General features: G+C 39.0%; 1 protein-coding gene across 1 annotated transcript in view; it reads left to right on the forward strand.

Annotated features, from left to right (window-relative positions):
- The window catches only part of LOC107187065, a 62,576-nt gene that overhangs the window by 3,705 nt on the left and 32,041 nt on the right, over positions 1 to 26,830 (forward strand). Inside the window, exon 2 of the mRNA XM_015575060.1 lies at positions 6,395 to 6,516. Within this exon, the coding sequence (XP_015430546.1) occupies positions 6,453 to 6,516 (64 nt within the window). The 5' untranslated portion in view covers positions 6,395 to 6,452. The remainder of the gene's footprint in view (positions 1 to 6,394; positions 6,517 to 26,830) is intronic.

Genomic DNA, 26,830 nt, shown 5'->3' on the forward strand with positions numbered 1-26,830 from the left:
ATTTTAAGTTTCGTCAATATTTCTTCTCTTAAAGGATTCTAAATCGTATCCACTGCTCCCTATAATTTCCTAAGCGAGGTATTATAGGGAGGTAATGCTCGATTTTTTATCAGCACTATAATTCCTCAAATTTCAAGCTAAAAATTGTCTTTTTTCACGACACCATTCTGAGTATTCCAAATTTCACGCCAGAATAGGTTCAAAAATCGAGTAATTGAATTGAGGTTATGTTCGTTAAAATTTCAGCTTTTAGGATAACAAAAGGTAGTGTCTAGAAAATGTACCGAATAAAGTGCTGTATTTTAGTTTCTATACGTTTTTAATAAAGGAAAATTATTTTTAGTGATTCAGCGAATAACCATGGAATATTGCATTTGAATCAGCGAATTTCAGCGCGAGGGAGGTTTGCGCGTGACGTCGATACTGTGTCATTCGCAAAGGAAGCTTATACAATCGAGCTGGAGATATATACACGTTGCCGTTTATTTTCGCAAGTTTCACACCGCCAGGAAGGTGGAACCGGGCGCATATCGAGCTTTCACCGATTCGTATTTTATTCATAACAATCGAATTAACGCTTGTGGTTTCCCCCACCCCTTTTGAAATCCTTCTCTATTTAAAATTTACTCTAATTTTAACATCACGCCATAATATCACAGACGTCGTTTAAAAAAATTAAACACTACGAACAATTATCGATAAATTCACAATTTTAATATTTTTTTTCTTACCACCCGGTATATTATTCCAGTGAAAAAAATGAATTTGATACGAATCCATGGTCTTCTTATACCGTCCTTCATTATTTTTTTTAAAAACCAAACCAATAATTTTTATTCTCTTTTTTTCTCACCACCCGGTACATGATTCCAAATCCCTCACGGATTCTCGACCAATCACATTTGAAATTTCCCTTCAGGTTTCGCCCGAAATATGAAAAGTTGGAAAGAATTGTGGCCAGGCAAACCGAGCGAACGTTTCCGATGAAAATGGAACAAAGAAAGTGGATACGATTTTCCAATTTTATTTTTTCCCCCCAGTTTCCCTCGATTCGTGGATGAAAATGGGTCAGGAATCGTTTTATAACCTCGAATGTGCTCGTTTTTCCTGCTATTTTTTTTTTTTTTAAACAGATGTCCATTGGCAGTTCTCTCTCGATTAACGTCAATTCGCACACAAATTTAAATACCGTTCGTCATTGATTATGAATGGCCCCCGGCGCTACTTCAACGCCGCCAATAACGATTCGTAATTATAAAGCCCCCGATAAGCGTCGATTAACGGCTATAGTTGTTAAATATCGCGTGACCAGGCGGTGAACAATCGCGTGTCGGCCGATTTAATAATATTATGCTTCGAATATTTTGCATGGAAACGTGACCGAAACTATTTGCAAACGGACAGTACATGGCCCGGTATCGTTGGACAGATCTTGGGGGCGTGGCTTGGGACTTGTTAGGATAAAAGGGCGAAGCCATTGGGGATCTTGAAGTAATAGTATTTAATGAAGATGTTGAGAAAGCATTTTCTATTAGATACTAGACTTCTGGCTCAAATGATTTTTGATACATTAAATCAGGAATTTTTTTTTAACGGGAAAAGGGGCGGGGCTAGTATTATCCCATCAGAATTATACCATGTATAATTAGTTAAGTGTTCTAATTGGCATTGCTCTGATCTGATACTATGTTAATGGAAAATACTGTTTGGTAAAGTGATCAACACCAGGAAGGCGTGGCTTAGGATTGATAGGAATAAGGAGTGGGTTTTCAAACGAATAAAGAATTAGAGTGTTTCATCAGTCTGTCATGGAAACACTTTTTTCAAAATATCAACTTTCCTGATCAAGTACTATGTCAAACATTACATGATAAATGTTCCTAATGGAAAAAGGGGCGGGGCTAGAATCCTCCTCCTAGAACAATATCCACTAATCCATCGAATTATACAACATATAATTAATTAAGTGGCTTAATTGACATTACGTGCTCTGATCTGATATTACATAATTTCATTGTTAAGGGAGAATAGTATTTCGTAAGATGACCAATACCAATGGGGCGTGGCTTGGGATTGGAGATAATGGGACGGGGTTTCAGACGAACCTTAAAATATATCTTACTCTTTAGAATTACATAATTTAATCAGTCTGCCAAGGAGACACTTTTCTCAAAATATCAACTTTTTAGATCAAGTGGGATCTGATATATTTATTGATAAATGTTCCTAATGGAAAAAAGGGCGGGGCTACCGTTTTCCTACCGCTCATAATTAGACTACAAACTTTGTACAAACTGTAAAATATTAACGAAAAAACATACATGTCTAATTTTGCATAAACATGCACGATGTCACGCATGACCTGATATTCCACTCCACCATGAGAGGCACTGCACATGACGTGCCCCGTGTCATTGGAATCATTGAATAAAACCACCGTTGATGGTTACTTTATACCGTGCTTTATTAACCACTGGGAGGTGATCGTGCCACAGTTTCGTAACACCGAGCTATTTAGACGTCCAACCATTCACTTTCTAACCTAATTTCGATCAAGCATGAAAATCGATTAAAAAAACCTCTGCTTCACTATCCTTTTCTAGCCCAGGTCCTAAAATTTCAGGGTATCTGCCTGATGAATTTTTTTTCGAAAGAATATTACGTAAATATTTACAATATCGTTAATATATTTTTGAATTTTAATTAATCTCCCCCATCTTTCCTCTTGTTTATCGAAAGGCAAACATTAGGTGAACTGTTTACTTAATTAGTATCGATCGGCCGACCTGTGTGATGAGTACAAAATCCAGGCATTTAATCGATATCACGGTCATTTTAAGTACCGTCGCGTTTCTATGAAAACTGTCGAGGAACGAAAAAGACGACGACGAAGAAGAAGGTGGATAAAAAGGGAATGATTCCGGTAACAGTGTTGCACTGCAAACTTTTCCGACGGCGGAATGCCGCGTTTCAGCATTCCAGCCAAACACAACCCCTCTGGACAACCTTTGATTTATAGGGATTCAGTGTTCAGGCGTTCATATTCTCTGCTCCGAGGTCCACAATAACTGATCCTTTGTTTTTTTTTTAGAAAAAAAGTTTCTTCACCCCATTATACGAATAGTGGCTGGGTCAATCATGACCCGCAACAAGATATCCGTCCAAGAATTTTACTTATTATTCGTTAAATATACGGAATTTACGATAAAATAACTTACGACTTAACCCTATCAGTTTGAATCGAGTGTACTTTCCCGCCCTTAGGCTTAATCAAAATGGCGTCCGAATGGAGGAACGACGAAAAGTATGATTAACTTCTGATATTCTTGGTAAGAAATGAACTTGAGAAGAAATAAAGGACTACTCGTTTGATACGACTGTCTGAACAGACTGTCTTTTGATTGACCCTTACATTTTTTACGAATGACTCATCCTAACCTCCTACAACCCCTCTGTCACTTCTGTTTGAAGAATAACCTAATCGTTGAGAGACAGTTGATAAGAAAATGCCTTGTAGAGACCACAAGATTACCTGTCACCGTCCTGTATGACATGCACATCTTCAGAAACCAGCAATTATGTCATCGATTTATTGAGAACCACTGCTCGACACAAGTATCTCGCGGTTCTCAAGGAGCGACACGTCTAATAACGGACTGTCAGTCGTAGCAATTATGCCCATTACACCGTAGAACCGACCAATAAACGATCCACAGTGGTGTTCCAGCGTTTCACGCCCAAGTTGAGAACCACTGGTAGAAACACTGTTCTAAGAGCAAGCGTTAACGTAAACGGGAGCGCCTATTTGTTCGCACAGCATTTCGATGATACGAAATGTCTGGCGTTTCACGGAAATTCATGGTAATAGGAACGATGGAAATTGGTGATTGAGCACCACTGGCGCCTGATTACGGATGCACGCGTGCGTGCATGCAGCCGGGAGATAGAAACGAGCGGATTCTGTCTTATCGTTTGTTTAGTTTTGTACAGGAGCCGAACAATGTTCGGTGTGTTTGTTTGATCCAGCCTTTGTGTGGTCGTAACGTGACACTATCTTTTCACTTTGCAATCGGCATTTGCAGCTGGTCCAATGAAATATGAAAGTTTGTATGTTAATCGTTAACACGTGTTTCTTTATTGGTTACAATATCGAGCAGGTTAGGGAATTTATAACGAAAGCAGGTCGAATAGAATGGATTTGGATGTTTTTAAGATCAATTATATTATGGAGGTGATTATCTATTAGTATTGAGTAATTCCGGGTTATTTGGTTATCAGCGAAGAATAGAGTGTCCCAGATAAGATGTTACTTCAAATGTTTCTTATCTCTTAATGTTTGCCAGTGACTGCTGCTTGAGGCACTTCGAACATCCACGAAATTGTGCGTTATCTATCGGTCGAACCGATCGGTTCTGTTACTCATACAGGGTGTACCGGAAGGGAGATGGAAAATAGGAATTATTTGTAGATATGGGTAAATCAGTCCTTTAAACTCCTCAAGCCTAGATACTTCATGATTGAGACATTTGAGGTTCAGATTATTTAGGTTCAAATATTCCAGATCCAGATTCGATAGGTTTTTGCTACTTTGAATTCAGGTTCATGAGCCTTTGGGAATTCTAAATTTAGGGTGATTTCACTTTGGCTACTCCAAATGCCAAAAGCTTTCACTGTTGATCATTTAGATTCCGGAAAGTTTGACTTTGGGTACTCTAGATTTTAATACTTTGGGACTGAGGGTACTCCAGATTCTGAGACTTTTGGACTTTTGGTAGGTACTCTCGATTCAGGGTCATTGGACATTGGGTACTCCAGATTTTAATACTTTGGGACTTTGGGTACTCCAGATTCTGAGACTTTTGGACTTTTGGTAGGTACTCTCGATTCAGGGTCATTGGACTTTGGATACCCTAAATTCAGGCACTGGACTTTGGATACTTCAATCATTAGATACTTTTATCTTCGGGTACCTCGACTTTCGGGTACCTCGACTTTCGGGTACCTCGACTTTCGGGTACCTCGACTTTCGGGTACCTCGACTTTCGGGTACCTCGACTTTGGGGTACTTAACTCTTCAGATCCTTTGATCCTCGAGTACATCGACCTTTAGGTACTCTAGTCTCCAGTCACTTAAACTATCAAGTATTTCGAAACTCCAATCCAAACTTCACTTGACAAAGATATCTCCTCAAGAACCCTCAGACGTACGTACTGTTGTAGTCACGCGACGACCGTGTGCCTTTGTGCGATGGAAAACCAGAAGAGAATGTGCGAAACAAACCGATCAAAAGCAAGAGCAAATAAAGCCCCGAAACCGTCGGTTCCTCGCGATCCATTTCGATGACCAGCGCGCGCGCGCGCGCATCGTGTCCCAATAAGCACGGAAAACGGAGACAGAAGAGCGGATTCTGCGCATCGCTTCGCGACGGACGGATGGTGAAAAAAAAAAGGATGGTTGCGGAGGGCCTCGGAAACAGAATCGAGTAACAGTATACCCGTGCAGGTGATACGATGTTACGAGGCACACACGCTCACCACAACGATAGACCGTCGTCGTCGACGGCGGGCATCGCAATACGCCAGGCTGAAGCTAGGCGAGACCTCTCCTACTGCATCATCGAGCGTAGGAACACCACCGACAGCGGTTCTCAACCGCAAAACCGTCGTCGGGATAGATCGACGTTACAACTACGTATTATAATTACCAGATTATGCATTTTATATATTTATTGCGTACAGGGCTTTGTAAAATACAATTAAAGACAAAACTTTCGTCATGTGCATCAATATCTTCTATTTTGATTCTGAACCTAGTAAGATACTCAACCTGATAATTTCTTTTGACGAGTATACACGTCATAAAGAAATGGCAATTTATATGTACTTGACGATTATACTCGTCATAATGAAAAGGTAATTTTTTATATATTTGACGACTTTATTCGTTATAAATATATAGCATTTTTTTTCTGTTCTTGACGAGTATACATGTCATAAAGAAATGTTAATTTTTTGTACATTTGTCGAGTATACTCGTCATAAAGATATTGCAATTGCTTCAATTGCTAATACCGTATTTCTTAAAATTGTAATATTATATAAGAAAGTGAAATAGTTAGAAATGTAATACTTAAAAGTTTGTAAAGTAGACTGGAACAGCAGAAATATTTATAACAATCTCCGTGGAAACAAACTGCATGTATGCAAATCCATATTTTACTCATTGTGACACACAGTAGTGTCTCAACTATTCTGAAGTACTCGACGGTGTACTTCTGCCCCAGTGGGTTTTAATTGCAAAGAACTAGGGACATAGCCCTGTGTTTGTTGGCAGTGAAAGTACTGACCGTCGAATGAATAGGTCTTTAAGATTTTTCTTCTTGATATGTTTCAGGAGGACGTGGCATATGGGTTCGCCGAAGTGGTGGCTCTAAGGGGTCCCACAGGAAAGCATGAGGGAGAGAACACCCTCTGCGGACGACACCCCTAAGAGGGCCCCACCGGCACCACCCAGAGGTGAGTCTCATTCCATGTCGCTGTTAATGCTTATTTACTAGACTGGCCTTTAGTCTGGACTTAAGAACCCACGTTAATCTATTTCTGAAGGAAAAACTACTAAATTCTTTACAGGAAAATAGATGTAAAGAACAACTCAACTAAACTCTAACTGAACTCTAACCGGTGACAAGGTGTCTGATTATCTATTTATCACTATAGAAGAACATTTTCTATTTGAAAAACTTAATCAGCGATCCAGTTCCTCGCATGCCAATTCCAAAGGTTATGAAAACGTCCAAATTCAACTATCTAATTTCTGGACCCAAATACAATGAAGAAATTGAACGGAAAGAAACTATCAAAGACAATGTTGTAACTACTAGACTATAAATGCTACTATAGCCTGACTATACTAGGACTACAATAACATTATAACAGGACTACACTAGGATTATAATATAATTATAGTAGGACTACTAGGACTATAATAGAATTATAGTAGGATTACTATAATTATATTATAATTATAGTAGGACTACTAGGACTATAATAGAATTATAGTAGGACTACTAGGACTATAATAGAATTATAGTAGGACTACTAGGACTATAATATAATTATAGTAGGACTACTAGGACTATAATAGAAGTATAGTAGGACTACTAGGACTATAATAGAAGTATAGTAGAGCTACTAGCACTATAATAGAATTATAGTAGGACTATAATAGGACTATAATAGGACTATAATAGGACTATAATAGGACTATAATACGACTATAATAGGACTATAATACGACTATAATAGGACTGTACTAGGATTACACTAGGACTACACTATGACTGTAATAGGGCTACAATATTATTGTACTAAGACTGTAATACATCTATAACATGATTACAATATGATTATAACATGATTGTACCATGGTTATAACATGAACACAACATGACTATAACTACAAGACCATAACTATGACATAACTGAAGGCCATGAAATAGCTAGTAACCAGTCAGCATCAGCACCCAATCTATCAGAATCCACCGAAACGAACGCGTTCGAACGACGAGTTCGAGTTCAATCTAATAATAACCGCGCCACGGTTGGACGGGCAGCAAACGGTGTCCGGCAACGCTCTGGGCGACTAATCGTCGTCAGCCCCGGAGTGCTCGATTACTTTCGAAACACCCAGTTTGTCCGTATAACTGCCGGGTTCGTGAACGATCGGTTATGTAATCGGAACGTGCGGTTTGCAGGTTGCAACCGGGGCGATTGTGCGCACGGATGCGTGCGCGGGTGTCGCACACGCACTGGGAAACTAGTAACGATAAGCCGGCGATATTAAGGCACGATAGAGCCAAGCCGTCGCCGCGATCGCGGGACAGGTTGTAGGTACACGGTATATGTGTGCCAGTGAAAACGACCTGGCGCGCGATGGTGCTTGCTCGGAGGCCTTGAAAACCGCTGCTAAATAATCACACGCGTAGCGACTTGCTAACGTTTCTAGACCGACTCGATGGAACTGCGATTTTCTTCCGAGTTATTGCATCTGTCTCGATAACTGCTTGTTAATGAATTTCGGAATCTACTCTTTAACTGCTGCTGTGGAATTATATTGATTTGTATATGTATAGATGCAGTTTGATCTTATTTCTCTTTAATTTACAGTAGTGCCTCGATAAATGGTCGTTGTTGAAATTCTAAATCTACTCTCTAATTTTTTCTATGCAATCATATTGATTTATATGTATAGATGCAGTTTGAACTTACTTTTATCTGATTTACAGTAGTGCCTCGATAAATGGTCGTTGTTGAAATTCTAAATCTACTCTCTAATTTTTTCTATACAATCATATTGATTTATATGTATTTACAGTAGTGCCTCGATAAATGGTCATTGTTGAAATTCTAAATCTACTGTTGCCGTAGAATTATATTGATTTATATGTATAGATGAAACGTGATCGTACATAATGTGTTCAGGGATATGATCATGTTTCGAGGCAGTACCGTAGTAAATATTATTTCTGTAGAGACAAGTGTTAATAAAGACTGGATTATTTTTTGCATTGACAATATACACACAATAAGGGTGTTAGTTTCGATTATGTCCATCTATCGGGGCACTACTGTAGAACGTATAACTATACATAAAATATTTACATAAAACGTAGTATCAAGAACGTACTACTACATGCTACTTTCTCTTCCCAGAATCCATCGTTTCGAAATACCCAACAACGGTTTTCAGGGCAAAGGGCCCCGTACTTAAGGCCCCCTGATCGTGTTACCGGTTCGCCATTGCATCAACTCGAAGCGATCCGTACTTATCCTGCACTCTCCCTTTCCTGTGTGAGGGTCGCATATGGCCTGATCCGCCTCTCTTTTTCAATCGACGACACTATCGTACCAGCTCACACACGCATCCAATTGACCCTTTCATCCCGACCAAAATTAATCCCGGGCAAATTGTCACTATCGCTCGAATTTACTGGATGAATCACTATTACTAACACTATCAAGGAATGTTAACAGATTCATCGCTGCGACGGTCACCGGTGACCGGCATAACATTATCCCAAATACCACGCCGGTCACCGGTGACCGACACAACCTTATTCCAAATACCGCACCGGTCACAGGTGACCGACACAACCTTATTCCAAATACCGCGCCGGTCATCGGTGACCGGCACAACCTTATCCCAAATACCGCGTCGGTCGCCGGTGACCGTCACGACTTTATCCTAAATGCCACGCCGGTCACCGGTGACCGCTACAACTTTATCTTCAACGTCGTGCCGGTCACCAGTGACCGACGCAGAATTTTTTCTCACATTCGGTCACCAAATCCGTTTTGTGGCAACGTCCACCAAAAACAGTGCCTCGTCGGTTCATTTTCTGGACTTCAACCCGACGGACAGCGGTTCAACTCTGAGCATCTCGAATGGTCAAAAACAAACTTCTTTCATTCTCTAAATGAAAATAGACATCAACCTAACCATGGCAGATTTGTTCCATACATTATTATTCTCCTCCGACCCTTTTGTGTCATTGGTCTCAGTCAAAAATAAAAACGAAATTCCCTAAAAATTCGTGCTTTCCATGAAAAAGTTGAGAACACTGTTGGTGTTCTTTATCTATCTGTGGGTCAACTTTATCTATACATAAAAGTTGAGAACACTGAGGATCCCTAAAATTCATAGAAGTTACTTCATTTATCAACTTCAACATTGTTTTATTGGTGTGCTAAATGAGTATGACCTGCTAAATTTTCATTCTGGAAATGAAGACTTTAAATGTTTTATTTAAAGTTTATGTTTATTTATGTTTTATTTTAAGTTACTTTCGTTCGATTCCATATTGTATCACAAAAAAAGTAACTAGAAAATATGTTCCTAGAACAACGACGAGGTGATATAAGTGATTGAAAATTGTAAATGTTCCAAGAGGAGATGAAACTGTAATCAGATCATGGCGTCGTTGGCTCCTCCTCCCCCCCCCCCCCCCCCGATTGGTTGAGAACCCCTGCGAAAGCTGATTTTCTCGCTTCGCGATTGCATTCCCCGCGGGTATGTCCCTTTCGTTCGCGCGCGTGCGACATGCATAACGGTGTCTGCATGCGATGGCGGACCCAGGGAGCCCCTGCAGGGTTTCCTTTCTACCCATCAGTGAGGCGTTTACACGCGCGCACCAGGCGAAAACCGGACCACGCGCTGCAATTAAAAGTTTTACGAATTCGCCGATCTCACCCGGAATGCATAGCCTAAAAAAAGGTCACCAGCATGTTTTTTTCTTAATTAACGGATCACAGAGAGATCGTCTGTGAATATTTAATCGTAAAATGAGGCTATACGTGGTGTGAGTGGACAAAAAACGAAGTGACAAGTGCAATAAAACTTTACCTTCGTTGAGCGAAAATATTGAATATTCTAGTGTAGAAAAAACATAGTACCTACTGCGTTTTATTTTAGCACTTATGTCACAATAATTTGACTCTCAGATCGCTATATCTTGACTCTCAGGTTTCAATATTCTGAACCACTCAAACCCACAGAGATTAAACCACTCAGACCCTCAAAGATTGAATCACTCAGATCCCGAAATGCTGAGACTCTCAGATCCTCAGCATTTGACTATGTTAGATCCTCAGCCGTTGCCCCCCCCCCCAGTCTTTGAGTCCCCAAAGTCTGAGACTTTGAGACCCCAGATCCTTAGTTTCTGTGTTTCTCAGTTCCTCTGACTTTGAATTTCTTAAATCCTCAGACTTCGTACATCTCAGTAACTCAATTCCAACTTCATTACAACTAACAAAATTTTAAGGAGATATTTTTTCTTCCCCTTTTTTTAAAGTGAGTTAGACGCTACTCATAATCAGCAACATTGCCAACCACACGTTATCCCAGTTCCACATTCCTATATTCTTTTCCTCTTCGTAAAAAAACTAGACTGTACTCGCAATCAGCAACATTGCCAACCAACCGCGCGCGCGTTCACAAAAGGGTCCAAAAGCCTATTTCCCCGGTGAGTGTTGGAACATTGTAATTTTCCCTCGTTCGTACCGGTCATCCATCTCCCACTCGAAGCGGACGAATAAAACCCAGTGTCGTTTTCTGTTGCGCCCGTAAAAACGTTGCCCCGGAATCTGAAGTGCGCGGTCGTAAAGGGTTTACAGTTCTATACCTGAATCTTTCACTCTTTGAGGAAGCCGTTGGATCCAACCGAATGTCCAGTGTAGTTCATTCACTCTTCCAAATATGTGTTTTATTATTTGACCAAAGGAAAATTCCCACGACGGTCACCGGTGACCGACACAACTTGAACGGCAATTCCTCTGACGGTCACAAGTTCTTCAACTTCCTATGACGCTCACCGACGACGCGGATGGAAAATTCCCATGACGGTCACCGGTGACCGACACAACTTGAACGGCAATTCCTCTGACGGGCACAAGTTCTCCAACTTCCTATGACGCTCACCGACGACGCGGATGGAAAATTCCCATGACGGTCACCGGTGACCGACACAACTTGGACGGAAATTCCTCTGACGGTCACAAGATCTCCAACTTCCTATGACGCTCAACGACGACGTGCAAGAAATTTCCACTGACGGTCACCGGTGACCGTCACGCCGATGAATGCGTTCATGAAATCTCTAATCCAAGGATATTTCGAGGAGCTCGTTCCGTCGTCACCGCGGATCAGCCGGTTGATCAATATCACCGTGTCGGGGAGACGACGGGCAAGAGTAAAAGTGACATTCTTAGTTTTTTTTTTTTATCGATCGCGCGCGCCGACACTTTCCTCCCTCGCTCCGCCCCGTCCTGTCGTCACAGTTGTAATTCCCGATCGCGCAATGGAAAGTTGGACAGGGAAGCGATATCGAAATCGACCGGGTGTCGTCCATTAACGGCGACTCATTATTCCGGCTAAGATTAATTAAGTTCAGCCTCGATGCATACGGGTCTAGGACATTCACGACGACGACGACGCGTGCACACCGCCACGTATGTAACCGTTCAAGGCCCCCCGGCTGCCGCCGGCGTGCATAATTGTGAGGTTAGAAACTCCTGGTAAGCAATTAACCTGACGACTTCCGGATAGTCCGACGTTGAAATTCGTTTCGAATTCTGGTTGACGTGGAGGGGAGGGGGGGGGGCGGTCTGCAGAGCTCCCGAGACCCCTATCTTGACTTTATAGTGAATTTTCGATGGATTTCTCGCTGAAATGAATTTCAGGTTATTCTACTAATTAATTAGCTTTTCATAAACTATAAGCTTGTTGGTTTTCGAGAGTGTGGCATTTAGAACTATCTGAATTCTGCAATTAAGGGTGTTTACCAAATTTTCTATTCGTATCTTGTTATAACAAATTCAAAATTATTATACCAATTAATTTAACCTCTATACACTGTAAGTTTACTCGTTTTTAAGAGGCTGAACTTAGTTAAGCTGTAATGTCTCTTTAACTTTGGAGATTTTAAAAGTGGAAGAACATGGAGCCTCTCATATCCCTATACAATTATTCTACATGAAATATTAAATTACCCCAATTTCCTAATAATTTCAATTAGGGCTATCAAGCTTGAAATTAGTCCACCATATACATAATTAGCCCGTAACGGCCCTTTACCTTTGTAAATTTCAAAAGTAGAAGCACCTGCAGCCACTCACTACCTTATAACATTCCATATTAAATTTGAAATTGGACCACTAATTAATTAGACCAGGACTATTTAACCGTTCATTTCCTGAGAGTACTTTATAGTACCACTTATATTACAATAAACTGTCGCCATGAACCAATGTTCTAAAAAAGATGGCTTCCCCTTTGGACGTAGGCATCCACTAAGAAAGGATTTTCCGAATTCAACCCCTAAAGGGGTGAAAAAGGGTAACATGTATTTTCTGGGAATCTTTACTATCTCTTAGTCCCGTCGAGATATCCCACTGCTTTTTACTTTAAAATGCAACTTATTCAAATGCATGGAAAGTAATTTTCGCATTTTTTAAAATTCTATCTTCAGAGGGCGAAAAAGTGTCAAAATACACGGGGATAAATTTAACAATATAATACGATATATGTACATATTTTTCTTTTCTTTTTCAACGGAAAAAGATCCGATTTTTCGAAAGATGTAAACGTATGTAACCACTTAGAGGGTTGAAGTCTCAACTCTAATGTTCCTGCACAACTGGAAGAAATTGTCCGTTCCGCGAACACTCTCCACGCTTCCGTTCCATTCCGTTCCGCGGAGAAAGGGGGGGGGGGGTACGCTCAGCGGAACGTGTCCTCGAATTAATAAAGATGATCATGCTAATCGTTAGAACGCGCCTGAAAGATCCGACCGTGTGTATCGTTTCAGGCTCTCTTTCTCTCTCTTGCACGGTTTGCAGCCGTTGGCGAAGCCCCGCGGTGTAATTAAACCGTGGGGTTCAACGTACCCCGGGGACACGTTTTGCTGAATCCACGAAGGAACGGTCCTAGTTTTCGTGTCGTTTTTAACCTCGCCCGTGATTCCATGTCACGTGTTTAGAACCAGAACCGACGACTTGAATTATGACAAATAACTGTTCTACTAGTGATGGGCGATACAGCATCGATATTTCGAATATCGATACTTTTCACTTTAAATGTCGATGTTCTGTATCGATATTTGGAATATGGATTCATTTCAATTCGAATATCGATATCTTGAATATTGATACTTTTCAATTCAAAAGTCGATTTTTTGTATCGATATTTCGAATATCGATACTTTTCAATTTAAATGTCAATGTTCTGTATCGATATTTGGAATATGGATTCATTTCAATTCGAATATCGATATCTTGAATATTGATACTTTTCAATTCAAAAGTCGATTTTTTGTATCGATATTTCGAATATTGATATTTTTCAATTCAAAAGTGAATATTTTGTATTGATATTTCGAATATCGATTCTTTTCAATTCAAATGTCAATGTTTTGTGTCGATATTTCGAATATGAATTCTTTTCAATTCGAATATCGATACTTTTCAATTCAAAAGTCGATATTTTGTATTGATATTTCGAATATTGATATTTTTCAATTCAAAAGTGAATATTTTGTATTGATATTTCGAATATCGATTCTTTTCAATTCAAATATCGATGTTTTGTGTCGATATTTCGAATATGGGTTCTTTTCAATTCGAATATCGATACTTTTCAATTCAAAAGTCGATATTTAGTATCGATACTTTTCTATTCAAATATGGATATTTTAAATCGATATTTAATGTGACTACATATATTCCAGTATCGATATTCTAAATCCATAAATATCGAAATTTCGATACAATCGTCACTAGATCCTACCGACACTAGGTGGCAGCTATTAAATCAGGCAGTGTCTCTCTGTGCTGCCAAGTTACCCACTGGTCGAGCCTTTCAATCTGGCTACCAGAGCTGCATTTTGTTTCCAATGAATGTGTATGTGTGTGAGTGTGCCTTGGCTTAAATCATATCAACCGTGAGACGTCTTGGATAGAGGACTACGGCCAACAAGACTGTTTAGTACTTGAAACTATTCAGTTATTCCGTTTCTTCATTTTCTTCAGATTATGCACAGCGGTATTCTGCTGAAATTCTCTGGCTACTTATTGAGTCCATGGTCTCGTCTTTTCTTTTACTCTTTCTCTTTTAACAGACAGTCTCAGAAAGAATCCGATATGCTTCAGTTTTTCGGTTTCTCCGTTTCTTTAGGTGCTGTCCATGTTGGATGATCACTAGACTATAGATTTTACGGATTTATGTCTCTTTCTAAAGTACAATAAAAATTAGTTTTTTATATTTTATTCTTGACCTAATAAAGGAAGAAAAGAATTACTATTCTTTTTTCTTGGCTTTATGAATTCCTTTAGAAAAAGTCAGTTTGCATGAAAATCCACAGTCTAGTGAACAAATTTTCTTCTGGCCCCCCGTTAGCTTGATGTATATTCACAGGAGATATATTGGTACCTAAACCCTTCAGTTCTTCACCGTCCTTGCGTTGAATTCTTAAATCTTCAGGCAAAACCCTGCAAATATTGATCCCGTTATTCATGACTTCTTGCTTTGATAAAGAATGCTAAAAGGAACAGAAACATCCTCAACATCCTCTATTCACTTGGATTTTCTGCCCCTTTGCTCAACTCAATACACTCCAATCCTACTTGATACAGAATTTACAATTCGTTTTATTTCAGATCTGGAAGTTTTGCAACAGACATCAGACCCAGAAATATTTTATGCTGCCTGAAAGACATAAATTTCTGTCTTCTTTAAACCTAAACCCTTCATGATTTTTAGGTAGAAAATTGTAGAGAGAAACTCTTGAGAACTTCGTCTATCATAAGATTCTTTTCTTCTTGGATTCCATGTCCCAACACCATCTAAAATACCATAAATCTATTTCAGAACATCTATCTTCTTTTCTTAAACTTTCTTCCATTTCTACACGTTCTTTATTTTATTTTCTTCTTTCGAGTTTCACCAAGTAGCATTGGGACTCCCACTGATGAAAACATCCTTTACTCTTAGGGCTGTCCTATATCCCAACTCCATTTAATTCCTCTTGGAAAGTAGAAAATTTATATTCTTCAGTCTTCACGGTAAATAAAATATATCCAACCAATTTATATTCTTCTGTTCCATGCTTTAGCCCAGAATTGGGTGTATGTTTAACTCTTTTCACGACGAATCCAGGAAAATAGTAGCCCATGACACTTCCCCACGGTTCAGAACATCTGCCAAAGATGGCGTGCAGTCTGGGACGCATGGATTAGCCACGGTTTCTTTACGCTCACGCTGCAACGCTGTCTTCTTAATGACCTTTATATGAAGTCTTAGGAGGAAAGAGTTCAGTTGAAAGAATGAACAGAGGTCCCTCCAAACGAGACTTTTCAGGGGGTAGAATACACGGAGAATCATGGAAAATCAATAACAATTGCAATTTTACAAAGGAATCATAAAAAATAGAATTCTGGATTAGACCATCTATGTGCTAGAACAGATCACTATGTAGAAACAACTAAGGCAAATTGGGTGGTTTTTAAAATTGTACTAATAAAATTAAATTTTTGGTCCAACGAAAAAAGATTGATGATAATTGATAATGTTGAACCTTTTGTGCAAACATTATTTCTCCCTACCATGAGATCTACAATCATTTTAATTTGATCTAGCTTATAATAGAGTCAAATGGACCAATTTTAACAGCTGAAGGTCTAGAGCTCCACAAGATTCTGTAATTATGGAGTCTTTTAATATTATGAACCCAAAGTGCTTTCGACCCAAAGAGTGTAATTAAATATCTGGTTCGACCAAACAGAAAGAATCGCACAATTTCTGTCTCTCAACAGAGAGAATCACCGGCCAAGCTATTCCCGTCCACCATAAATATTTAGATCAAGGGACCTCGATTTCCATTCTGCGCGGTTCACGTTCGAGATATCCTGCTGGGTCTAATGTTATGAATTTCGACAATGGGACAGCCTGTTCCTGATCGAGTCCCATCCCCCTCTGAAAATCTTTATTTATTCCATCCCTTTCCTGGCCCAGAATGCTCCCCTGGGTTAAACTACGTCCAGGGAATATTTCTAATTGCTGTTCCCGTTGGTCAAAATATGGTGTGGTTATAGAATCAATTGGTGGCTAAAGTAGGTCCAAAGTTCTGTCAGAAAAAGAACTGAACTGATGGCGTAGACATTTATATTATCAAGTTATCCAGAAATCAAAGTTATACCCTTCAAGATAGTTCCCCTGGGAAGCCACAAACTGTTGGAGACATTGTTCCCACTTCTGGAAACAGAGCTGGAAGTCTTCGACTGAAACTGCTTCTAGTTGGTCTGGTCACAACCTATTGGATGTTCTTCACAGTTCCACATAACCTCTGAGTGGGTTTCTTTTTATTTTGGGGAAAATGGTAAGAGGGACTCGGATCAGGGGAGCAAAGAGCACGTGGTGCCACAAGAATCTCCTTTTTGGTAAAAAATTAATTTGCAGGGAGTTCTTTTAGATGCTCATTGTCAGACTGCACTCTCTGTGGATGTGTTTCTTTCGCCACTAAGGATATTCTTATGGGTCCACAAGCCCTTTATTCCCCTGATCTGGATCCACGTGACTGTTCCCTTTTTCTAAAAATAAAAGAAAAAAACCAACTTAGGGGTCATCATCTTGGAATTGTGAACAACATCCAATATGTTGAGACAGGTTAGCTGAAAGCAGTTTAAGACATCCAAGAAGTGGGAACAATGTCTCCAGTGGCTTCTCAAGGGAACTGTCTTGAAGGGGATAACGTTGATTTCTAGATTGCCAAGTTGTCAGTCCCGTTACATGACTAATAGTCCATATATTTTACTCGTGTTTCGCCTAAAAGCCGAAGTTACTAAGTAGCATGATTTCTCCTAAAGCACGAAAATGGGAATAACAAGTACTGCTTTAGAACCACGCCAGATCCTTTCAACAGACCCAACTAACAGAGCTGCCTGCACGTTGAACGATAGGACTGTTGGTCATCGATCATCGCCACCGGACGTTTCATAAATTTCCTGAAACTTTGGCGAACGGACGAAGAAGCTAAGCTAGAAGCCAGCTTCTCCATTAGAAGCTCTCCCTGGGGGGGTTGAATTCGGTCCGGCTGGTAAGACTGATTAAATGATGCGGCGGCGGACTTCTTAGCCGGGTTTGAAGAAACTTGGAGTGGCTGTGCTTAGAGTTTCCTGATCGATGAAGCCTCTGTTCGAGACGTTCCTTCTATCTGGGTCACTTCCTAGCGGATCTTTTATGAACGATATTCCTTACCAGTACAATAGGAACAAGGAGAAATGGATCAGTCGCGCGTATGTGTGTTCGATAGCGAATTTTCGTATCCAGAAACTTTAAGATTATCATGATATACAATCTTTTATACGCTGGGGAATCTTAAGATGTGATTCTATACTTTGAATCGAAACTTTTGATGAGGGTAACTTAATGCCCCTTTATGGAATGAATTGAGGCTCCAGCAGATCCGTTGTTTTCTTCTTGGAACCCTTCATTGTTCGTCCAATTGTCATTAGGGAAATCTTGAACATTCAGTGCTGACTTCTTCAACAGAGACTTTCACATTATCTTTAGGTCTGATGTTAGCTTCGCTTAAGAAATCAGCCTAATTGTAATCTTGGACTACTTACTTCTACTTTACTATACTTTATACTATTCTATACTGTATACTATACTATGGGCTATATTATATACTTTACTATATGCGATACTATAGTATACTGCAAGTATATTATACTACATACTGTACTGTATTATATTTGCTATATACTACATTATGCTGAGTGCTATATTGTGCGCTATACTGTGCACTATAATATACTGCAGTACATTATACTATATACTATACTGTATTATATTTGCTATATACTACATTATGCTGAGTGCTATATTGTGTGCTATACTGTGCACTATAGTATACTGCAGTACAGTATACTATATACTATACTGTGTTATATTTGCTATATACTGCACTATACCGTGTGCTACGTTTTTTACTATATTCTGCAATATGTGCTATACTATATTATACTTGTTGTATACTGCACTATACGTATCTACTTAACATTACACTACCATAATTTGCTACTGGTACGTGGACTCAACAGCACTCAGAGCTGGAGAATCTTCGAATTAGCAACGACGACGTCCATCTTGTCTTTCTGTTCGGCCCACTTTTTCTTCCACTTATTCGCAATTCCACGTTGATATCCCCGTGGGTTGAATGATGCCGCTTCCAACACGCGATGCTACAAATCACCCAGAAATAGTCGACCGCCGCTCAAATTTAGACGTCGAGGTAAACTTACCCGGACAATTCCGGGGTGGTACACACGGTCGACCGTCAGAGAGTCCCGTTCTGGTTGGTACACAGGAAACCGTGTGAATTCCCCCATTCGACGCAATTGAATTCGTCAATGGGCCGTCACCGTTGATTCCACGGAAACACGGCCCCACATACGCACACACACACTCACACACACACACGCTTGAAGGATCATTAACGAGCGTGGCCTGGAATTATGAAGCCCCGGCAATCATCATCAACAACCAACCGGACGTGTGTATGTATGTGTGTCCTCGTGGATCACGATTTTGGAATCCAGACGACGGTTGGACCGTTGCCAGTGCCTCCTTTTAATCTTCCGGCACGGTTCCTTTTTTTGGGGGGATTCTCCGAAGTGACACGGATTCTGACTAGTTTCTTGACTGATTAGTCCCTTATCTGTTGGCTCCCATCAGCCTAATTTGGACACTGTTATTTGGTCCAAGAACTCGCCAGTTCGAATCGGTATGGAATTCGGCATTTATTTTGCTGCGAGGAGAGCGAGAAAATCTTGGAAAACCAAATTCTGATATTTACAAGAGGAGAAATCTCAGCTATCTTGGAATGGCTCATCTGTCTTGAATTGATTAACCTTTACAGTACGGACCGTTAAAAACTGTGGCTGGGTCAACCGTGACTCATAGCAACATCTCGAAATATTCGTTTCCTCGATGTGTAAAAAGTTGGGTACTGTGTTTACCGATGGGTCACCGGTGACTCGGCCATAGGAACTGCGATCTATCTTAAATTGTTTAATCTACCTTGAATTGGCTCATGTATTTTATTATAGGTAGAATACAAATGATAATAAGTAGGATATTAACAATTCAATTTTTAATCCTATTCCATCTATAAGACTGAAGAAATGATCAGGTACAATTTCTTTTTAACAATTGGATACTAGTTTCCAGCAAGCATTCGTCCCGAAAACTTAATTCCATCGCGAGAACTTATCAGACAGAGGACGACTGGAAACTTAATTGGAAACTCGGCCTGAAATACAAAGTTGTGCTCTGAGCTTCATCAATCGTTCAGTACATTCAGGGTACCTGGCTGTCCCACTTCGTCTGGTGCATTCATGCTAGACCGTTGTTAACAGAAATGGAGTATTCATGGGCTTATCCTTCCAATCCATGCCTCTTGCTCTTGATTTCACTCTTGTCATGTAAATTGGTTTTACATGAATCCCGTGTATTCGAATGCCCCGGGATTCACGGTGGAAATTGAAAAACTCGCGCGGCACGAAACGGATTTCCTTTCAATAAACAGTTCAATATTCCCGGCAGCTATGGAGGTATATGAGTGTCAAGACCATAAATGAAAATGAATGTCATAGTTAAATATTTGAAGGAATTTCTTTGTCTGGAAATAAGTATAAACTAGTTTGCTTTGGTACATTATCGACACTAACCATATGGGTGTCTTCTCTTGGGCTATAGTTAACCCCTTGTCATACGATTACTTTTACAACTTCAATCTCAAGAAAATCGATTTATTCTTTTATTACACAAAAGGAATTCCATTCTTATGGCAAGTGTTACATTTATTCGAAACCTTAAATGTTAATACAGGAGAATTAAATGATCTTCCACTATCTTGGAAATGCAAGGGTCCATAAAATGGAGACCAGACTGTCAATATAGATTTCTGTGGATTTATTTACAGAAACTGGAATCAAATGGAAAAATTCTTTACTCTATTAAAAATTCTTATAGGTTCTAAATGAAATAAAAACTCAATTGAACTTTGCTTCTGAATGAAATGAAAACCTCGTTAGATTCATGGTCAGGTTCTAAATGGAATAAAAACCTCATTGAACTTCGGTTCTGAATGAAATAAAAACTCAATTGATCTTGGGTTCTGAATGAAACAAAGACCTCAATTGAACTTCAGTTCTGAATGAAATAAAAACCTCACTGCACTCGGGTTCTAAGTAACCTAAAAACTTCATTGAACTCAGGTTCGAAATAAAATAAAAACGTCTTTGAACTTTATCAACCGTTTACCCGTTTCGAATTTTAGACACCTGAATTCGCTGTAAATGCATAAAATCCGCAATCTGAATTTTAAAAAAGTGTCTTTTCCAACAACAGGACCAAAATTGAACGTCAGGAATGACGTTTGAAGTTCGGAAGTGCCTCGGGTCTTTTAAAGCGATCAGAGTGTGCGAGAATCATCGTCATCGTCGGCGTCATCGCCCAGCCAGCCGGTTTTCCCCCTCGGGGGTCGACCTGGCGTTCGAGTCTCTTCTCTCTCTCAATCTCCCCCATTTAAAAGGAGGGTGGAGGCGACCCCTTTCGACGTGGCAGAGGGGCGGTTATCGATTCTAGAGCTCTCCCTCCCTCCTCGACTTCCGGATAGAACGGCGTCAGGAGAAACGTGCACCGGCTTTATCTTTTTTTTGCCTTGTCTTTTTCTCTCTCCTCTCTTTGGTCTTCGTTTCTTTGATCACCCTCTTCCCTTCTTTCATGCTTTCTTCGTGTTCCACCCTCCGCCACTTCGTCCATTTTTTCGTTTTATCGTTCTGGGTACTTTCTGTTCCGTGGTTCTAGGGCGGGCGTGTTTCTTTTTTTTTTTTTTTTTTTTTTTTTTTTTTTTTTTTTTTTTTTTTTTTTTTTTTTTTTTTTTTTTTTTTTTTATTATCACTTTTTGTTTCGTGGCTTTCGGCGCCTGGGCATTCTCAAGCTTTGGAATTAAAGGGGAGATCCTGGAGTCGGAATTGCGAAATTGTCAAATGAAGACAGGGGGAGTCCAGAACTGTATGAAATCCACGATCCAGTTTTAAGGAGAATATAGTACGAGGGATAGGGGATAGCTGGAAATTCAAGCCGAGGGATTCTCGAGTGGAAATTCATATTTGAGCGATCTAGATTCAATGGTGACTTGAGAATGTCTCGAGTCAGGCTTTGAAATTGAAATGACCTTCAGGAATTACAGAATCGAAAACTAGGATTGCCTGTTCCTGAGTCAAAGATGGAACTGAAGCTTCCAGACCATGGATTGATAATTGAAAATGGAAAGTTAAAATTACAAGATTCTCTTTAAACATAATTTGAATAAGATGTTGCACTGTCAACTCAAACTTCAGTGTTAAATATTTTTCACGAGAAATCCAGAAACTGCTAGTTTTAAATGACACATCCTCGAACTCAGTATTACCAACCATAAGTATTGATTCCTAGAATTGACAAATTAAAGTAGCACAAAAATTCAGGATTCAACCATCCATCCTAATACAGGGTGTCTCAGCTAACTTGATCACCTCGAATAATGACTTAACAGTACACTTTATGAAAAATTCTGAGGCGTCGAATTTAAATGGCATTAAGATATGACATAAAAAATAGGTCATTCAAAAAAACACGTACTTTATAATATGTGTCCCTTGATGTCATTTAATTTTGACGCTTATTCAAGGTGATCAAGTTAACTGAGTCACCCTGTATTTTAATTTTTCATTCTTTCTGCCAGTTCTCACAGTTCATGCTTCTCTTCCTCATACTTTTTCAACACCCTGTATACACACTGCTCCCCTCCCTCCTTGTTTGCCTCCTCTCCCCCTCCAGCCAAGAGTCCCTCTCAATTCTCACTCTACACGTTTCTCTTCTCCTCGTTGCGCCCTCCTTCTCTCCCTTTTCATTCCTACCATCCCTTCTTCCTTCTCTTTTCTCTACCTTCTCCATTCTGCCCCCCATCTCACTCTGACTCATGTGTTTACACGACACTCTTTGTCCCTTCCATTTCGTTTCCCTCTAATCATTCACTCCACCCTGTCTTCTCCCCCTTTAGCCCTCTCGTTCCACCCTGGAAACTGGTCGAATGAGGACGACCAGCCGACGAGAGGAGCGGAAATATTGTTTACTGGTGGAAAGTGTGAGAGAGAAGGGGACGGGGGAAGCTATAAGCGGAAAATAAATGGGGAGAACAACAGAAATTTTCTTAAATTCCTTGGATACAGACTAGCATCCCCAGTCAATTTACAGTCCCTTTAATTCACCTGGATATTGTGTTCTATTTAAAGGTATCTCCTGAGCAATTTCAGATTTTCCGTTTATTACAGTAGTTAATTAGCGAAAATTATTGTATAATTGGAGTATTTCAAGCATGCAGGATATTGAAAATATTTTGATAAAGGGTTAGGGATTACGTCCTCTTTAAAACTGCAGGGTATTGAAATATTTCAAATATTGCGGTGAAGGGCTGGGACTGGTAAAATGGAAAGAACTGTCTCACATTCCAAGCAGAGCGAGGAACAAACTATTGGAATTATGTTCAATTTAAATTATAAAATCTTTGAAATATTGTGGTAAAAAGAATGTATGGGGCAATGTAAAAAACTGTCTCACTGCAAGCAGAGGAAAGATAAAATTATTGGAATTCTGTTACCTTCTTTGAAACTACAGAATACTCTGAAATACTGTGTTAGGGATGCTCATGGTTAAAAGAATAAATGGAGGGTAGCAAACACTGTTTCACAGCCTAAGCAGAGGAAACAAGAACGAATTACTAATAAAAAAATGCTACCTTCTTGGGTACTACAGAATATTGAAGTATTTATAACATTGTGGCAAAGGAAAGTAACTTTAAAAGTCACAAAGCATCACAACATTTCAAATAATATTAAAAATAAAAAGAAACAAAGTATTCAAAAAATGTTATCTTCTTTGAAATTTCAGAATAATACAATAATACTACAACAATCCAAAATATTGAAATATTTTAAGGGGAACAAATGAAAAATATATTTAGAGGTTTGAGCAGAGAACATTCATGTACATAACGAAAAAGCTGAAAATTCAGTCGACTCGCTTGAAATTGATTTGCCTCGAAAATAGACTCTGATTGGAGTCGAAAATTTCCATCCATTTGGAAAAGTTAATTCGACAATATTGAAAAGTTATTGTTCCTCTCGGACAGTTGCCGAATGAAAGCTCGTTTTGCCTGATGGCGTGGCGCAAATATTGTGATAAACAAAACGGCTCGGCGCGAGGGCAACAACGTGGAGACTTGCGGACACAGGTACAAGGTTTTTCGAGCGATAAAAATTGTTTTACAATACCGCGCGTCACGTGCAGCGAACGGGAAACAAGGGAAGCGAAATGCAAAACACACTCGGCACGAGTGAACGCAAACAGAGAGAGAAAGAGGAAGGTAATCGTTTAAGCCAGTGGGGCCCGGGCATTATTTTCAACGGACTTGTTTTCGGATTATTATTCATATATAACAGTGCCGATTGATCTAAAGTTTTATCGTGCAAATTATTCGACACCGGAGAATCCCCTCTGCAAATTATTTCGCGGTCCACTGGTTCTTCTATTTAAATTGCAAACTAATTTACAATCACTGTTGAAACGTCTCTCCTTATAAATACTGCATGCTGATCAGGAATTATTACCATTACACTGTAATAAATAGAAATTAAACAATTTTCCCGATATTGTGTATTGAATAATATTTATAATCACTTCGGCCGATTGATTATTTCAGAAGTAGTATTTCAAGGAACTAGGGAATTTATTAGTGACGTGGTAACTCCAATTTTACTGTTCATAACCTAACAACTTATTTTGCTTAGGTGTAACTGTTTTCAGAGACCCTTCAAAAAGCTGAAACTAAAATAAATGTAAATTGAAAAGTTTTCCCTATCTTGTGTACTGAATAATATATATAATTACTTGAAAAATAGTACTTAAAGGAACTAGATAATCTACTAGTTACCTGATAACTCCTATTTTGTATAACCTGATATGCATTTTGTATAACCTCAACTTTTGTTACTTACGTTTGCTATAGAAATGTTATTAATACTTTGATCCTTTAGTTTAAAATGATGCAAATATTTTCTCAAATTTATGATAGTAACGTGATAACCGATGCACAGGGTGGGAGGGCGCCGAAAAATCGAATATTCAGTATAGTATCAACCAAATGACCCAATTACAAGTTGCGGAGCCCACTGCAAACCCTACGTCCACCGGAAACCGAGTATGCAAGTTAGACCGTTCCATTCGATGCACCTTACGGCTGCGTAAACGTTTTACATGAACTGCCTGATAGTTCAAATACAGTTACACTGATTTTCTCTTCAAACAGCCTGGTAAAGTTCTACCCGGTACTGTAGAAACTGTAGATGTTACAGGAAGTTGAATATTTATTTTTGAATCTAATCAAATTCTGTGATTTTAAGGCAATATAACAATTTCCTTGAATAATAATTATTTACTTGATACAATACTAAAGCAGCTAAAGAGTAAATTTAGTATAGTGATCTGAATGTTAATGATTCTTTGGAAAGTGAATAGGGTGATAAGTCTTTAAAATAGTGTATACTGCAATGAATTTTCAATTTTCTTCCACTTGCTGGAACCCCAAGACTTCTACTTTAACTACTTTCCTGATTAACAAATAATTCAGTACTCCTGAAGACTGACTTGAAACTTCATCTTACTGAAGGAGGAAGAGTATTAAATACAGATGAGTAATCAAACAACACAGTTCAAAAGTTGAAGCAGACTGGGGTATAATTAATCTTCCTAAATATTTTAACGATTATTAACTGTGTTATCATTTTTGTAGGCATAGGTTTATATGAAAATTCTAATAAGAAGTATATTGGGAAACTAGTGCCTAAGGCTGTAGTATGCAGGTTTGCAATTAACTCATGCTTTAATGATTAACCACTTAATGTGTTTTCTATTCGGTTAGAATGACCTCCATTAACAGATGCAGCATGTGTGTTGGGAAAGCATGAACTGTGTACTTAGAAGTATTTTCACCACAGATATCACTATACACTGTGATCTTCCTAGAACTCCCTAAAATCCTCCTAGCTTGAATCTACTTTGTTGCCTCAATGTTCTGTTAATTCTGCTCACTACATACAAAATTTAAAATTCTCAGAAGTACTGTTTATGATTAATCAATGCTTGTCAATCATTGTTACATGATGAACTTCATTGAAACTACAACTGACTGTTATGTACTTCATTAGATAAATGATAGTCCAGATCAGCAGTCACTTAAAGAGTGAACAATGTTGTCTTCTTGATTTATGTATGACCATATTGTCTAATAAAACCTCCACTAAAGATTAAACAATGATTTATAAAGCATGTTTAGTACAACTAGACTGTTAATGAACTATTTTAGACACTAATGCATAAAAATAAAACCTGAATACAAATTTATTTCTTATACTAGCAGTTTTAATATGTTGATAATAATGTGTAAACAGAATTAAATTTTGCACAGTCTATTTATTACTCTACTGAAAGTCTATTTTCGCTACTGGAATCTAAAAATAATGGCCAGACTATTTAATCTTACTGCATTCCAGCCTTACAAATAAACAATACTCAAAACTGTACTTCTGCAACCACTGTTAACATTTGAATGCTTCAGAGGAACAAAGGGGTTGTATAACATTTCTGTGAGAATTAAGCTTTCTCAGTGAACGAAAGTGGTATGCCATGTTCTTTCACAATACAATACATACCTTATTTCACTTTGTCATACCACAGAATAAAAAAGTACAAAAAGGCAAATACAGGAAGAATGACTTTTAAACTGACTTTATAACAAACTAAATATTTCCACCGTAACACCTTCATCCTCCAAAGCTTTCATTTATCTGGAATCTAACATTAACTTAACTGCAGTTTAAATTCCAATGTCTGTCCGACACGAGATCTTTCTATAAATTAAATTTACAGTGATATTAAGGATTCCAGTATTTTTTGCAACGTCAAATCTCCATACACATGAAATTCACCAGAAGTATTTTTATTCCGAGGGTGGTTAGTGCTTCGAGTATTATCTGTGAGGAATTCCGTGAATTTTTTTTTCTTCTTCCTTCCTACTGTACCGGTTCAGCACGGGAAAAGTAAAGAAATGGGAAGAGCTTCGAGAGGAAACTACATCGGCGGAAAAGGTTGTACGATGCTGCAGAGAGAGGGATA

This window comes from Dufourea novaeangliae, unplaced genomic scaffold, assembly GCF_001272555.1.
Source record: "Dufourea novaeangliae isolate 0120121106 unplaced genomic scaffold, ASM127255v1 scaffold96, whole genome shotgun sequence".
NCBI classification, from domain to species: Eukaryota; Metazoa; Arthropoda; class Insecta; order Hymenoptera; family Halictidae; genus Dufourea; species Dufourea novaeangliae.